At 41.6% G+C, this 17,290-nt stretch overlaps 1 protein-coding gene across 2 annotated transcripts in view; it reads right to left on the bottom strand.

Annotated features, from left to right (window-relative positions):
- Positions 1-17,290, bottom strand: part of TBXAS1 (thromboxane A synthase 1) — a 157,787-nt gene that overhangs the window by 100,427 nt on the left and 40,070 nt on the right. For both annotated transcript variants that reach the window (XM_036123789.2, XM_036065169.2), the window contains exons 3-4: positions 12,148-12,241; positions 9,478-9,530 (exon numbers count right to left, since the gene is read on the bottom strand). In XM_036123789.2, coding sequence (XP_035979682.1) covers positions 9,478-9,530; positions 12,148-12,241 — 147 coding nt within the window. The remainder of the gene's footprint in view (positions 1-9,477; positions 9,531-12,147; positions 12,242-17,290) is intronic.

Below are 17,290 nucleotides of genomic sequence, written 5' to 3'. Positions count from 1 at the left end.
TCTCTGCTCCCAAAATCAGGATAAAGAGGAACTTTAAACTCTGCGTGAATTGGGAATTAGTTGCTCCTTTGAATTTAGTAATGACTTATTTTACATCATGAAATCAAAGATGGTGTGTCAGTCTTCTTTTTGGACAGAATAGGGATGCTATTTGCATTCTCATTAATTAGGGTTGAGAGCCATAAGAATTGGGTAAGCGTGTGCAATTTTTGAGAGTATCTGTGCAAAAGAATTCTCGACAGAAGATGTCTGCTAATGCCATGTGTTATCTGGACCTGCGTCCAGATGGGAGAATGCCTTGGCAAATGCCACAGTGATTCATGACTAGGTTACATAATTCTATTTTGCATTTTGGGTTGAACAACTTGGATTTGTTGCAGGTACAATTCAATTAAATATGGAATTTATTATTTGAAAATATTAGCTGGAAATAGAGCTTTTATGCAATCTTAATTTGAGATATTCTACTGTTTGGGGGCACACTGGTGCACGGCTGTCGCCTGGGGGATAAAGAAGTTATCGATGCCTTATGCAGTTGTCACTGATGGAGGATGAGCTCCCTTCCACCTTGAACCTGCTATACTGGTAGATTTGGGGAACACACAATGAGGAGTGAAAAACTGAAAAACTGAGGCTGACTTCCCTGCGTCTGAGCCCTCCACTCGTCCCAGCCAAGTGCTCATCCCTCAGCTGCAGTTCCAGCCTGTCCCCAGAAGTAGAACAACCCCCAATGTCCCGTCCTCAGCCTTGATCTGCTCCAGCCAGGATGGATCTCTTGTCCCCAGCCAAGAGCAGGGACTAGGTCTGGTTTCTGCTTCCTGGGTCCCAGTCTGAGGACTCAGTGCCTGTGAGGGATTTGTCCCCAGGCCTCTCCCCCTGACGCCCTGCTTGTCCTCCTCCCAGAAGCTCATATCAGGGCCTGGAACCCCCTGTTGTTGGCCCCTAACATCCACTGACAGGCCTTCCTGATTCCTGCTTTTCTGGATGCCTGAATCTTGTCCAGCCGACCTTCTCCGTGGGCAGCCTTCTCCTGGACTATTCACAATGGCCAGTGTTTGCTGGAATGGAGAGCTGCCAATTTCTTACCCTTTAAACACTGTGCTTCGCTCATCGGCTGGAACCCGCTCCGTCGGCACCCCAGCCTGGTCAGTTTTCCATACCCGGCCACCCCAGTGAATGGGGCTCCTTCCAGTTTCTAGGCCATTCCCTCTCCTGCCCCATCCCTTGGAAGTAAGCAATGATGGCCATACCTCACTGAGACAGGGTGTTCCCATGAATTACTTAGATATTGACCCTCAATGCAAAAATCGTACTGACAGATGTTTTAAATTGCCAACCCATATATTTTGTTAACGCTTTTTCGCTTGAAAGATTCTGGGTTAAGGCTGGGCAATAATTGTCATAATGCCTGAACTTGTAATTTTAAAGAAGCAGGAGCAAGGTGTTCTTAGGCAGCGAGTGCTGGTTCTGCCATGAGATGCAGGAGCCCCACCTCCGGAGGGATGGTTTCAGCTTATATTCGGTTTTAGCTGCCGATTTTGTCCAGGGATCTCTCAGAGTCTTAAATCACCATAAAAACAGGGGCTTATACAAATTTTCTAGTGCAGACTGTTGGGGTTGAGCCATCGGTTTGCAGCCACCTCATTTAGAGCTGGCAAGGGTTTCAGATATCATCTGGCCCTTTGCTTTTCAAATTGCTCATCTTGACTTACTAGTGGTTATGAAACCAACTTAGTATGTCGTGACCAGCTTGTATTTGCTGGTTTTTTTTTTTTTTTTCCCGGGAAATAATAGAGTTAGAATAGGTCAATGTGGATCTTACAGTAAATAAGATATTCTTTTGTAAGACTTTTATTTCAAGTGCGTGTGTTTCCTGGATCACCATGTAAAATACATTATTCACCGAGGCTCATAATTCAAGTGTCGACGTCACTGATAGAGTCCACATCCCTCATTTTATTTTGAGAAATCTGGGGCTTCAAGAGGGGAAGAGATTGGCTTAAATCCATCAAGCTCTCAAGGGGCAGATAGGAGAGCTGGAGCGGGAATGTGAACCCCAGTTTCCTATTGTAAGTTGGCATGCTCTGTTTGATGTTTTTCTACCCAAGGAAGAGGAATTCATATGGGCTCTCGATCTTTAGGAGTGTGGGTCCCAAAGACCTGGATAGTAGGAGTCCCTCAAGTAGGCGGCAACCACCACCTATAGGCTGTCATAGAATGAGAACAGGGGAAAGGAAGTGGTGAGAAATGGTGGGTAAAAGAAGAGATTCGAAGTCCAGAAAAAATATGGGTAAACATCAGAAGGGTCTTTGGATAAAGACTAGGAAAAAAGGGTGATTTTTAAACCATAAGGAAGAATGGAAGCCTTGTAGTAACTCAGGTAACAAGAGACTGTGATAGGAATAGGAGAGGTGAAGGGTCTATGCAAGGCTCATTCAAGATAAGTGGGACGCTAATAGAATTCTTCCTGTCCTTTTTGGTCTAGATTGCCCATTTATCTTAGGACAACTGTTCCTTTGATAATTCTACCTATTGGGCTACATGTTTCAATGGGTGATAATTATCATGTATTTTCCTGCTGACAACTTTCTTCCTACTCTTAAAGGACTCCTAGAAAAAAATCAGCCAATTATATTCATTTTTATAAAAAAAATGCACCCCCCCTAAAATGCAATACCAGCATAATTAATCACTCATTTAAAAATGTGCCCTTGCAAGCTGAGTGTTAGCGATTGATCTCTTTTGACCAGCGAGGATATGGATATTTAACTCACTGAATGATTCTCAATAATTATGGATACAGACCACCAGGTCTCATATTAATTTTGGTTTCAGACTCATATCACTTGAAAATGGTGATTCTAAGCTTTGTTTTCCACACTTTCATGAAAGATTCAACTTTTACCAAGTTAGGAGACCCAAATATTGCGCCCCCCCCACCGGTCTGGCCTCATGGCCAGAGATGTTAAAATAATTTAGGATTTCTGTAGTTCATTCCATAGTTTCAGGGATATCGTGTCTTCTCTGAGGTCAGAGTAGTTTTCATTTTCATTAATTGTTCTTCAAACTGAGTCACATTTTCAGGGCACACAACACTTAGTAAAGGACTCCCATTCCAAGGCATGCACCCCGGACCAGCCGCAGGAACTCACACGTTTGACTCCTAAGCACCAGCATCTGTACGGCTTTGCTGCAATGGTGGCCTCATTCCCACCTGAGTTCTGCCTTCCTCCAGCATCTGCGCTTCTCTTGAGCTCAGTCCAGTTTCAAAAGGAGAATCCTCTCCCCCTATCAGTTGCCCAGGCGTGAGTCTGAATGCTTGTATTTTCTTGAACAAAGCAGCGGCAGTTTTCAGCCCGCCCCATCCTCGGCCACGTTTTCAAGTCCAGTGTGTTCAAGGGTCCTGTGTCTTCTTAGAGAACAGCAGGGGGCACAGGGCTGCAGCGGGCTGAGCCCTTCAGAGCCCGAGAGTTCCCAGAGTTCGGGATCCATGCAGGTAGGCCCACAAAGGTCCCGCACGTTGATGACACAGCCATCCGACTGCATTAAAGCAAACCATCTCGGTGCGGTCCTGCAGCCGCACCTGCCCAGCACGTGAGCGCTCACGGGAGAAGGTTCCATACCGTACTCTCTTCCCGAGCGCACACTCTCCTAATGGACGGCGCAGTGGAATCTGAGCTTAAAAACACAGTGAAATGACCTTCCTGTTTTCATTGCTTTTCCACATGCCTCCCAGAGTTCTCAGCTTCCTCACTGCCTGGTGACAAGGTGCTATTAGTTCATGTGTGCTAGCTAATTAAATAAAAATGGTGCTAAAAACCTCCAAGTCGGAGGCAGATGAGACACCTCCACCTCCTGTGGGCATGAACCTTGTGTCTAAGTGCCAGATCTTTTATACCAAAGCCTCATTTGTTTGCTAAATTGATTTTTTTTTTTTTTCCAGTTCAGGGACTCAAGGTTCCCTGAGAGATTGCTTCAGATTCTGAGGCTTGCAAAGATGTTCTGAGAACATTCTACTGCAGCTAGGTACCAGGAGGTACTACATGCATGATACCCACACGAGGTTATCTGGTGCAGCACTGGCATGTGATTAGGCAGGGGAATGGCACACAGAAGTCAGAGATATATATGGGAGCTAATAAATGGTAACAATGGCGTTCATTTCAGTTGGAAAAGGATGAATTTCCAGATGGAACACCACCATCTGAAAAAAATAAGAGTGAATGCCTCCTCCTATCCTTACTCTCAAATAAATTCTCGATGTATTAAATATCTAAATTTTTTAGATGAAACAAAAAACACCAGAAAAATGAAAGGTAAAAAAGTGTATCTTTTTGAGTAAGATCCAAAATGTAGAGACCAGGGCGCCTGGGTGGCTCAGTTGGTTAAGCGACTGCCTTCGGCTCAGGTCATGATCCTGGAGTCCTGGGATCGAGTCCCGCATCGGGCTCCCTCCCGCTCTCATGCTCTCTCTATCTCATTCTCTCTCTCAAATAAATAAATAAATAAAATCTTTAAAAAACAAAACAAAACAAAACAAAACAAAATGTAGAGACCATTAAAATTGATTAAATTCAACAATAAAAAACCAAATGTTTTCTGATTGGAAAAAATACACAATAAACGAAGTTAAACAATATATAGGAGAAAATATTTGCAATGTATATTAGATGTAAAGGGCTATTTTCATTAATATATGAAGAGCTTCTACAACTAAACTGGGAAAAGATCACTAATCCAACAGAATAAGAAAACAAAATGCAATGGATTTTAAACATATGAAAAGATATCCAAGCTTGCTCATAATTAGAAAAGTGCAAATCAAAACTACCATCAAGTGGTAAAGACTTAAAATCATGACCACCACATTTTAATGGCAATCACATGAGAGAAGCAGGTACCCTCATATACTTATGAGAATGTATGTTGATATAAGTCCTAGACAGAGCCATTTAAAATAAAGTAAAAAATGTAGATAATCTTTGACCTAATAATTTGTTTTAGGAATTTATCCTACAGACATACTAACATAAGACAGCAATGATATATATACAAGCATATTCACTGCAGTATTATTTATAAGAGCAAAAGGTGTTCATCAATTGAGAACTTATTTTTAGAACTAGGATACATCCATACAATGGAATCCTTAAAAAAATAGAATAGCATTTAATAAGAATGAATGTATTGAAATGGGACAATTTCACAAATATCATTAATGGACAAAGCAAGATAAAGAACAGCATCTATCATATACTATCCATCTGAGTATTAAAAAGTTGATAACAGAGGTTGCTTCTGGGGAAGAGTGGCTAAGGGTCCAAGAAGGGAGTCAGTTTTACTTTTTGCTGAATACTTATTTGTACTTTATGAATTATATACAATGTGCATGCTTACCTACTTACAACTTACTGTTCTAATGAGGGTATATGAGATCATTGAACAAATCTGTCTTGATAGAGGGATACAGGAATGAGGGGGCCACTAATCAAATGGAGGGGCAGAGAATGATGGAGGCCGAGAAGCATGAGAATCAAATTCAACAAGAGGGAGCGAAGTTTATACTAGAAATCAAGGTCAAAGTGATGTGAGAGCAAGAAGAGATGGGGATGGGGCTAAATAAAAGAACAGCTATAGAACTATCACTTAAAAGACAGACAAGAGAAAGGTAAAGAAGCTTTAGATGGGAGCCTTTAGGAGTCACAAATGAGCTGAACTTAGGTGCCATAAGTATTTATAAGTAATTAATAGTAATAGTATAATAAAGGCTTGTCATCCACTGGATTATAAAGTCAATTACAAATTGGAAGGGAAAATAATATCCATCCTGTTTATATCCAGTCACAAATGTCTGATGATTATGTTGATGCTGTTCTTTTAGGGTTTAGGAAGGAATATAAATCCAACTTGGGGCTCCTGCTCAGACTGAAGGAGCTAACCAGTCATTATTAATTGACTGCAGGTTGTCTAAAGCCGTAAAGCTTCGCTTTCTTCCTATTATGTTGTCAGGGGTACTACTGTGCAATTCAAAAGAGTTCAAATCAAGTATTGTGAATAAATCTGGATAGGTATGCATGCCAGTCCATCTGCTTTACAGTCAAGTTCAAGGAAGGCAGAGACAACATGTGTAGTTTTATCTGCACAGCGCGTGGCAAAGCAGGCTATGTAATTAGATACTTGGTAAAGACATTTTGTTCTTGGTGGTGGTGGTGGTGGTGGTGGTGGTGACAATAAACAGTGATTGTCAACCCTTCTTGGCAGAAAGTTTCTCTAGCAGTATCTTCCCCATAGCAGTGAGTGGGAGGGAAAATGGATAAGGAGCCGATCTCCAGTTTGGGGACCCAAACTCTGACTGGGTTGCTATGATAACAACCAGATAATAAGCATCATGATCCCCATATTTGGCTTTCAGGTCCAGAGCAGCATGTTTCTCCCAACATGGAATACTGTCCTGCCACCTAACGATACAGTGCATCTCTATATGGCATCAACAGTGTGGGGCTTCCCTTGTCAAATGGTGAATCAGTCTATCATTTTAATTTTTAAGAGGACCATCTGGTCTTGATAATATTTTCTAAAAAAATAAAAGTAGTCAGGGGCGCCTGGGTGGCTCCGTCCATTAAGCGTCTGCCTTCGGCTCAGGTCATGATACTACGGTCCTGGGATCAAACCCCAAGTCGGGCTTCTTGCTCAGTGGGGAGCCTGCTTCTCTCTCTCCCTCTGCCACTCCCCCTGCTCATGTGTGCACGCTCTCTCTCTCAAATAAATAAATAAATAAATAAATAAAATATTTTAAAAAATAAATAAAAATAGTCTAAAAATTAAATAACTCAAACTGAATCATTGTGTAAAGGAAGGGTCTTTTATTGAACGTAGTTCATCCTTGACATTCCCAACCAGTGAAAACATTTTGGTAAAATTTAAGGAGTAACAAGATAATTTTTAGGGCTAGAAGCTAGTTCATCCCTTTCATTTTAAAAGGTGAGCACACTGAGTCTCATCAAGATTACAGAGCTCAGTCAGGACTTTGCCCCACCACCGTCTTGCCTCCAAATCCAGGAATGGACATGTTTAAAAAGAAGTCAGCATTTTATGGCTCATCTTTTTTTCTAAAGCAGAAAAAGGTTGACAGTTTTGTATGAAGAAATTATGCCATCACCATTTCTTTTTTCCCCTTTTCACCAGAGGTGGGAACAAAGAGTGGAGATGATACTGCAATTTCTATCTCTATAACCTCATTTGAAATCATTCTCTTTGATTTACGTTTTCTTGAAATGAAAAGGATAAATGGAGTTAACTTAGTTAAAATTGGGGGGGGTAGTTTATTAGACATCCTGTCGTCAAGGAAACTAATTCTCCCTCCCTCCCTCTCTCTCTTTGTCCCCCACCTCTCACACACGCATGCACACCACACCACCCACCAGTTAATACAGTGCCCTTTAAACTCTTCATCTGACATTTTTAAATTATTTTAAAATACCCAAGTGTTCTACTCTGAAAAATCTGTACAAGAAGTACTCCAGGGAATGGATTCCTAGAATTCAAACTTAGAGAGGCCTTTTCCTAATTCTAGGGAAGCTACTGTCATTCTGAGTCAGTGCGATGTCTCAGTAATATATGGGACAGCCTCCAAGGTCAGTGTCAAGTCAACCACAGAATGAGGCTATTGGAAAGAGAGAACTGGAATGAGAACTTTTAAAAAAGCAATAGAGCAGCCCAAGAGTAGGAGAAAGGTAAATGGGTCAATCCCTTGAGCCTTTATTAAGTATCTATCATACTTAAAGCAAGAAGCTATGCACATAAAAAAAAAAAAGTAAGTTAAGACCAAGCTAAAAGATATCTTAGAGAATTAGGTAGAGTTGCTTATTATTGAAAGATGTGTACCACCTCCCTGCCCTTCCATCAGAGGAACACACCTCCCTGCCCCATTGATGTCAGGCTTGGCCAAGTGACTTGCTTTGGTCTCACTGAGGGCAGATGTGCTTCCTGCCCTGATTTTGAGTTTGGCCATATAACTTGGTTTGGCCAATAGGATGTTAGCAGACATGATGCAGCAGAAACTTAAGATGTTCTTGTGCTATTAGGTTTGCTCTCTTGAACATTTGCCTTCACCTTGAGAAGAGCCTTCCCTGGTTTGCTTGCTATTCCAAGAAGGATGAGAGATAAGTGGAGCAGAGCTGCCCCAGTTGAGCCTGTCCTAAATGACCTTCCTGCCCAGAGGACCAGCAGATGCACCAGAAAGCCCAGCTGAGTTGAGCCAAGGGTAGCTTAGATTAGTTGATTCCAGCCACCCCTTAGACATGTGATAAATAATAATTTATTGTTTAAGTCCCTGCAATTTAGATTGGTTTGTTATGCAGCGATAACAAACTAATTCAGACAGCATCTAGTATGACAATTTATTACTTTTGCAGGATCATATAGCAAACTAAAGAGCAGTGAGAACAACTTGGCCAAAACTATGGGTCTCCCAGGTAGGGCCATTTCCACAGAGTACAAGTCAATCTTTTGAAAATCATCACTGGGAGAATAAGCGTCATGGATCCTATGGACAGAAGGGTTCACAAACCATGGGCCCCCATTAGCATGTACATTAGGAACACAACAGAAGTTTACTGCACCTAAAACAGTGATCACAGACCTGGAGGTCTGGAGAAGAGCTGCTAAAAATCACCGCATGGCTGAGGAGGAATGATACGAGAACAGACTAAAACGATTAGGACTCCAATGTGGAAAGATGCATGTTGAGAACCAATATGACTCAAGTCTGTCAAATCTTGAATAGAATAAATGGTCTTAACATATGTTTGTTCACCAGATTCTGGAATTTTATTTATTTTTTTTTTTAAAAAGAAGGAGCATTCTCTGAGGCATAAAAAGGGAAAATTCAAGAAAAAAAAGGGGCTCTAGTACTTTATATGGCTGAGAACTAGGGTGACCAGATGTCCCAATATATCCAGGACAGTCATTGTGTCCACTGTTGTCTGGGGTAATTATTAATAGCATCCCCTTTCACGTTCAACACAGTGTATTGTATTGGATGGTAGATTATATGGTCATACAGCTGACAGCATGTTTTCCCACAGAGTTGAACAAAACGGGTCCAAGTAAGGTTTCGGTAAGTTCATAAGAAAAGACGACTTGTGGGTTCTCAAGGCAAACTAGACTGAGGCATGGAGGGCCACTGTATCCAATTGCAGCAGTAGAGCGAGATGGTCAAGGCACCCAGGGTCTGACCTAACTGGTCAGGGTCTTAAAGGCTGGGAAGTGGTGTTCTTTCAGCCTAGCATAGGGCCCCCTTGGGCAACCCTGGGGCCTCCTCCACTCCTCCAGGAGCCTTATCTGTACAGCTAGGCCCTCTCTTTGTGGATCCTTAAAAGACCTAAACACATGCAACATCCCCATTCTGGTTATTACTTCCTTATCAGAACATGCAGAAATCAAGATAAATGGTAGAAAAGTGGACTTCTCTCTTACCCACACAGAGGTCCATATAGCTTTCTGAGCTCCATTTGGCTTTCCCAGAAACCCTGTGGAAAACATAGGACTATCATAAGAATAAGATTAAACAAAATTTCAAGTATTCACATTTATTCAGGAAAAAGTCCGGAACCGTGAGAACACAATTACATAAACAATAAAAAAGAATTCAAGTTCTATTGCTTTCAAGTACTTTGAAGTATTAGAATAAACAAGTAGCTTTAAAAAATATATTGCCAAGGAAAAATCTTAGTCAACTCTGCTTTAATGGATGGAAAGAGATCATCTGTACTTAAAGTATTTGTGTGTAATTGCTGCTAAAATATTTGAAAACGGTTTGCTTTCTCAACTATGTTAACATTCCCCTCGGCAATTTGGTTTATATTATTATTAATTTTGGCAAAGCCTCTTTTGACAGCCACTCTATATGTAAACGCTTGTAAATTCTGAATTATCATGATCCAAGTGAAATTTTTAACTAAAATCAATGTAGTCAAAACATAAGAACCTTAGCGTAACTTTATATAGGACAAAACATTAGACACATTTTGTCATGGGAAACGAGTATACCTGGAGACAGCTGTGGGGTGGAGGGGTCAGAAAAGGCCACACCCATTGTACTATAGGGTTGGGGTAATGTAGTGGGGATGGAGTGTGTGTGCAAATATAGATGGAGGAACTGTAGGGGTGAAAGGCTGGAAACTGCTAGATCCCTGTGTTGTGGGAATGCAGTATACAGGAGAGACATCTGAGGGGTGGGGGAGAGGAAAGAGTTGGTGGGGATAGAAGAGGTGGATGTCCTTAATGGAAATACATCCCATTCTGATTACATCTACTTTCACAATCTAAGCTTGCCATACATCAAGGAAAGCTTCTATGAATATAAAAACAGTCGCTGAAATTACTATGTTCTAGAAGGAACTTGGCAAGGTTTGTACATACAAGGATGACGAGCTGAAAAGGAGCATATGTGGAAATTAACCAGAGGCAGGAGCACAGTGTTCTCTTCGTATCGACAGTTCTACAATTTTTCCTCAAAATGTTAATACTAAATTACTCAACTGAATACAACTGATCATTCCCCCCTCCCCCAGAAATATGTGAAATCTATTTACTTTGAATTTCCTATCCAGCGTGTTCTCTTTTGACACTTAGAAATTTCTTCACACTTGCTTCAAGGACTCACCGGAAGCCTTAATGAGATTGCTGTTTGAGGGCTTAGTGTTGTGAATGCGCCACCCCTGAGACAGAGGTGAGGAGAAGGTATTTAAAACACTAGGAAGAGAGCAACAACAACAATAAAGGGGAAAAAGAGTGTTGGACAGAGAAAAGAGACAGAAAGGAAGAGAAAAGAAACTGAGGAAGAGGGAAAAGGATAGAAATAGCTAAAGTTGTTATCTGTGTCATGCTGAGGGCCAGCCTTTCTGAGGCTGGGGGTGGGGAAATCCTAGAGAGATGCTGAACAGATATGACCAGGATTGGCCCAGTTAGCCCTGCATGTCTCTGTTTAGCTCAGCGGTTCTTCACACACGGGATCTGTCGGCTCCTGATGAAGGGTCTGGTGGCAGCACCACCATGAGTTCGCAGATTAAACCATCTGGCTTCTGAGAAAACCCAATGAAGAGAAAAAATATACTCTTAGAAGATAGTGTCCTGGGCTTCTATCTACAAATGCCTGCAGGACCTTTCCACTTGCATGTCACTCCGGCCAATCAAAGGTATCTCCCTGGACCAGCTGCCCTCCAGACCTTCTATTTCTGTCAACTCATGGCCATTCTCCCTGTGAACCTGGCTCAACACTTAGAGGTGCTTTGGCTCATTTGTCTTGAATTCTCTACTACAAATTAGTCCCAGGATTTACTAACTTTGCCCCCAATGTCCTTCTCTTTTCACCCTCACCATCTGGGCCAAGCCCTCACCATGTCACCTAGACTTCTTAAACTAAATCTCCCCTGAAGAGTGATCATCCACTTCAGGGTCCCTCTCCCACTCCAAAGTGATAGTACACTGACCTTTCTAGACTGCCAACCATCTAGCCTGTCACTCTCTCACATAATTGCTTCCCCTAGTGCTCCCCATCTTTGGCTTCTAGTCAATCCAGGCTGCTAATCAAGCTTGCCCTAATTCTCATTTAAGTGCAATCACACACATTGTTGCTCCCCACCTGGTTTGTGTTCTTGCCCTTGTGTTTATTGCTTCTGCCAGACCTCCTTCTCCAGGAAGTCCTCTAGGATGATTCTAGCCCTGATAAATCTCCCTCTCCTCTGAAGGACACAACAACTACCATCTCTCTTGCCTAATCTAGCACTAGGGTACATCCCATCTGGTGCTGAACACCGTGATTTCGTGTGCACACTTGAGGGTATAAGTAACTTCTACTTCTTCCACATCCCAGGGCCTGGCATGTTTAGATACTCAGTCAGTGGGTTTTGGGGTGAATGGATGAATGAATGGATGATAGGACTCAACACATGTTGATGAGTGATAAGCAATGGATCGTTGTCATCACGTGATAATTCATTCAAGGAGGGGAAGGCTCATCACACAGCTCCTTCACATATAGACCACCCCAGTGTGGGTGACCTAGATGGAAGCAGTGCTTCACGGGTACAGCTGCCCTGGGCTCAGCATATCTTATGCTGGAAGATGATGGAAGACTGCCCTTACCTGGCGGAAAAATGTCAAGTTTCCAATAAAAGGAGAAGGCTTGGGATGTCTGATGCCCAGCTTCTCCAGTCTTGAAAACGCTGATGTGGAGTACCTGAGGGGAAAAGCAAATCTTAAAAATCAAGAAACTGAAGTTTTCATTCATACATTGGCCCTATTAGGAAACAGAATTACTGAGTTCTCCTCAAGGAAGGATGGGAGGAGTGGTTTCCGGTTGACAGTGTCTAAGGACAGAAGAGATCGAAGCGTAGAGATGAGTGAGTGGAAATTCCTCCTGATCCCGTGACGGGCTGGAGATGGAGGAATCCTAAAATCTCACAGGTGGAAGAGATCTTGGCGATGCTGTCTTCTAAATGCTCCTTCCCCACCTAAAATTTCCATCAATACATTGTTTTTAAAAATGTACCTCTCCCCAGTTCAATTCCTTTGCTTCTACATCAACCATGAACAATTATTAGAAGGCAAGGCAAAAAAAAGTCACAATGGCAAAAATAAGTTCCCTGTGCAAATTTGTGTGTTTTGCTGGTCAAAACTGACCCCTGCACATAATTTGTCCCTCACCACATTCCATGGCCTAATAGAGAAACACAAAAATAGAGAGGGAGAGAACACACCATGGAGACAAGACCTCATTGCCAACCGCTTATAACCTCTTCGTGTCTTTGTTTTCATGGCCTGAAACCATATGGGAAGCATATTTTCTTAACCAAAAATCAGGAAACGTGGCCCGACAGATTTTGGTGCCACTTTCCAGGAGAAAGCAGCAGTCTGAGAAGTGCAGCATAGCTGTCAAAACATTGGAATTACTAGGATATTTCACCAGTTTATGGGAACAGAGGGATAACACAGTTTAAGTCAGAACTGGCTTAGAAAAACCTGGACATATGGCTGTAATCCCTAATCAGCCAGCCAATTAGGTCAAAAGTTCAGTCAGTTCAGAAAAATTAATGAGTCAAACTGGGTGTTTAGCATCATGCAGAGATCAGCCAAATCTCAATTTAGGAGCAAGGAAAAATATAGAGCATATCATTACAGCCAAGCTTCCTAGGAGCATTAGAATTTAGATGAACAAAATGCTGCTCTAAAAATCACTCATCATTAGAAAGATGGAGTGTTCGCTATAGTCTTTGACCTTCCCCTTTTCAACCTGTAGTCCAATAAGGAGCACTTAAAATAAGTACTTTTCATCAAATGTTCAAATATTCAGGGAAAGGACAATCCGACCAAAGTGTTGGTTTGCATTATTCTGAGCAATGGGTCTATTTTTAAAGTAGTCACAAGGGAGAACCAAGAATGGGAAGGAGGTTTCCACCATCTGGCTGCTTTATTGGGTTTGAATGAATTCCCAGGACATCACACGTAAGTCCATGTTCAAATGTGATTACAAACTGCACTCAGGAGCCACGTGTGAATTACACAGATTAGTCGTGCCAACATTCTTCTTCATTAGCATGTGTACCAAAGGTCAACAGCATAGTATGTATGAGTTACTCGTACCAGTAGACTATGATATTTTAAATAACTCCCCTCACACCCTGGAGGGAAGACCAAAGAAGACTTACCAGTCCACTTAAGACTTCCCTCAACATCCTTGAATCTGGTTTCTAGGTTCATTTCTCCATCAGTTTTTGTGAATTATTTTCTAAATGTGATCTCTAATGGATGGAAGGAAATATGTAGATCTTGGGCCATATAATTACATCTTAATTTTATAATTAGATGTCTTGATTGTCTAATTAAAGGACAAGAAGTCTGTACCTAATTACATGTGCTAATTATTATGCAAGTCCATGCCCTAATTATGTAACTCCACTTACAAAAACACTTGCTTGTGTGTCTCTGCACAAAATTTAGACATTTTCAAACATATGGCATCAGCGGAGAATGTTCTGGACACAACCATAAACTTCATTTTGCAACCCATACTCAAGTATAGAACTTGAGCATCTTCAGCTGGGAATTGGCCAAAAGTTGCCATCAGTAACCAGAGTCCTTGCACCAAAATCAGCAGGGGGAAAGATCACTGCCACCAGACTTGCGGGTAAAACTGCAAAGTGGGTTCCATTTGTCTTGCTCCCACTTCCTTCTCTGCACCCTTGTTTCATACTCCCTGGTTCCAGTGTTCCCACACTGCCCTCTCTCTGTCTCGAAAAGGCTCTTTGGACAACCCATGGACCCCAGGTATTATGGGTTGAATCGTGTCACCCCAAAAAAGATCAACTGAAGTCCTAACCCCTAGCACCACAGAATATGATCTTATTTGGAGACAGGGTGGTTGCTAGTGTGATTAGTTAAAATGAGATCAGGACACCTGGGTGGTTCAGTTGGTTAAGCAGCTGCCTTCGGCTCAGGTCATGATACCGGTGTCCTGGGATTGAGTCCCACATTGGGCTCCTTGCTCAGCGGGAAGCTTACTTCTCCCTCTGCCTCTGCCGCTCCTCCTGCTTGTGCACATTCTCTCTCTCTGGCAAATAAATAAATAAAATCATAAAAAAAAAAGATGAGGTCATACTCAAGTACAGTGGATCCCTAATCCTTATGACTGGTGTCCTCATAAAAGGATGGCCACATGAAGACATGGAGACACAGGGGAAATTCCATGTGACAGCAAAGGCAGAGACTGGAGTTACACAGCTGCAGACCAGGGAACACCAAAGATGGTGAGCAAACCCCAGAAGCTAAAAAGAAGCCAGGAAGGATTCTCCCCTACAGGTTTCAGAGGGAGCACAGCCCTGCAATAAGCATAATTTCAGACTTCTAGCTTCCAGAACTGTGAGACAACACATTTCTGGTGTTTTAAGCCCAGTTTGTGGTACTTTGTTATGGCAGCCCCTAGGAAACTGGCACACCAAGAATACCCATGAATGAGTTTTAAAGAGTCAATGAAAAAAGATTTTTAAAAAAATTTCCTCCTGCTACTCTAAAAATTATCATTGCGGAGGAAATTTCTTTTTTATGTCAAATTGTGCCATTAAGTCCTGTGCCATCAAAAAGGTGCAGGTGGCCTGGGATGCTACTATGGAAAGCAGGTGATAGGCAACCCTCATGAAGGGTTGCATATTGTGATATTTAGAACAGCTTCTCTTTGATGGGAATTAATGCAGATATCCCTTAATTATGATTATGGACATCTATCATTGTTTACATTAAGGATGCTTACGTTGGAAAATGACATCAGAAAGTGTACGTAGTAGCTTCAGATAGCATCCTTCGGTTTCATTTCACAACTCAAGCCATTGCTTCTTGCTACAGCAGACACATTCCTGTAATGTCAGTAGTGTGCCTTATACTGCAAATTAAATTGAACCATATGGATCATTTTCAAAGTAAGATTCAATTTTTAAAGCCTAGAAATTCCCCAATATTTCATTTCCCCCAAGACAAAGCCCTTTCTTGATGGATTCAACAAAAGTGGTCAGCCTGTTGGTGAGCCAAAGAAGCCACTTGTGATAAACTGGGGGATATTTTGATGAATCATTCATTAAAGAGATAGTCAAGTTGATTGAGGTTTGGAGCAAGAGAAGACAGTCAAATGATGGCCTGCCCTCCAGGATTTCCCTCGTTGCATATCTTAAGCAGCCATAGGGGAAGTGGTTTCTCTGCTTTGTGCTTCTAGAAACAGCCAACTTCTTGGTTCATCCATTATGTTCTCACCAACACTATCAAAGAATTTCTCCTTGGTGAGATTCAGAGGCTGTTGATGTTTTTGAAATGCTGAAAGATTCCTTTGGCAAATAGCACATCTCCTGGGGTAGAAATTGTGATTCTCCAGTGAAGCCAGGTAACCCACTTGTCCTGCTCTTTGGAGAAGAAAAGCCCTTTGTCATGGTTCTCTACCCTTGTGACATGTATGGCCATCAGTTCCATTAAAAATTGTGGCCACATTGGAAATGTTATTACAAACAAGGCCTTAAATTGTTACCTTCTCAAAAGGTTTTAAGACATGGGAGCAGAATATGAGGTTGGCTAGCTTTGACAGAAATTTGGGCAAAAAAACTTACAACTATCAGAGACAAAGCCTACTTTCATTTTACTCTAATTCTTTCTAGCTTTTTCTCTGAGGATTTTTTCTGTTTTTGAGATTATATCCTCTATACTGTTTTTCTATTTCTATTTCTTGGTATTTCTACTTTTTTTCATTTAATATAAGGGGAAAATCTCCATGTTATTAATCCTTTATGAATATTATTCTTATGGCCATATAATATTCCTATTGTGGACATATCATAATATACTAAACTATTCTTATTATTAAATACTTAGAATGTTCTTGATTTTTAGCTAATTTAAGTTATGCTACTGTAATGAATATTTCTGTGCATCAAGCTTTTCCAGCACTTTATGCACGGAGGTTTCCCGGACCTGAAATCCATGGGTCACTGGATTCAAACACTGGTACATAATGCTTTCCAGAAAGTTTGTCCCAGCAAGTCTCACTGTCAGTGTATCCATTTCACCAAAGGCTCTCATAAAATTTTTTTCTAATTTTGTAGACCCATCAATGTATCTTGATGTCTGTATTTCTTTCATTATTAGAGAGAGAGAGGGGAGAGATAACATTTTGCCATCTCTTTTTCTCTGATTTCAAAAATATTACCCAACTTTGAAATGACTCTTCCTTTCCCCCCTCATTCCTACCATGGCTTATCTAGGTGGCAGGCATAATTGTGCCACACTGACTGGTTAAATAATTAATTGGAAACTGAGCAGTCATTGATAGGTGACTGCAGGCTGACTCGAAGCACACATTTGGGCAGGGATAGGAAAACAAGCAAATGAATTCTGAATAGTTGTTATTTGAAAACAACTCCTACAGCCTTGTTAGTTGATTTTAAATTCTATTTCCTTCTCCTTCCTTGCCCCATTAATACTACAGACACTGTAAGCATAGCAGTTGCATCAGTCATGCCTCCAGGCAGGAGCTCCTTAGAAATACTGAGTTTCTAGATGAGGTCATCCCAGTTCCCCTGTTAGCACCTCATCTCTGTCTCAGCATCCTAATCCTCATGTTCAGTCCCCTTTCCTGGAGCCCATTCCCTCAAGACCTTGCTCTCAGCTTGCCCTCAGGGCTGGAAATATCTAGTGTACATTAATTCGTGTCTCAATTAGTAGTAGTTAGATTATCTACCAAGATAACCTGTAA

This window comes from Halichoerus grypus, chromosome 12, assembly GCF_964656455.1.
Source record: "Halichoerus grypus chromosome 12, mHalGry1.hap1.1, whole genome shotgun sequence".
NCBI classification, from domain to species: domain Eukaryota; kingdom Metazoa; phylum Chordata; class Mammalia; order Carnivora; family Phocidae; genus Halichoerus; species Halichoerus grypus.
This window is presented reverse-complemented; position numbering and strand designations above follow the sequence as displayed.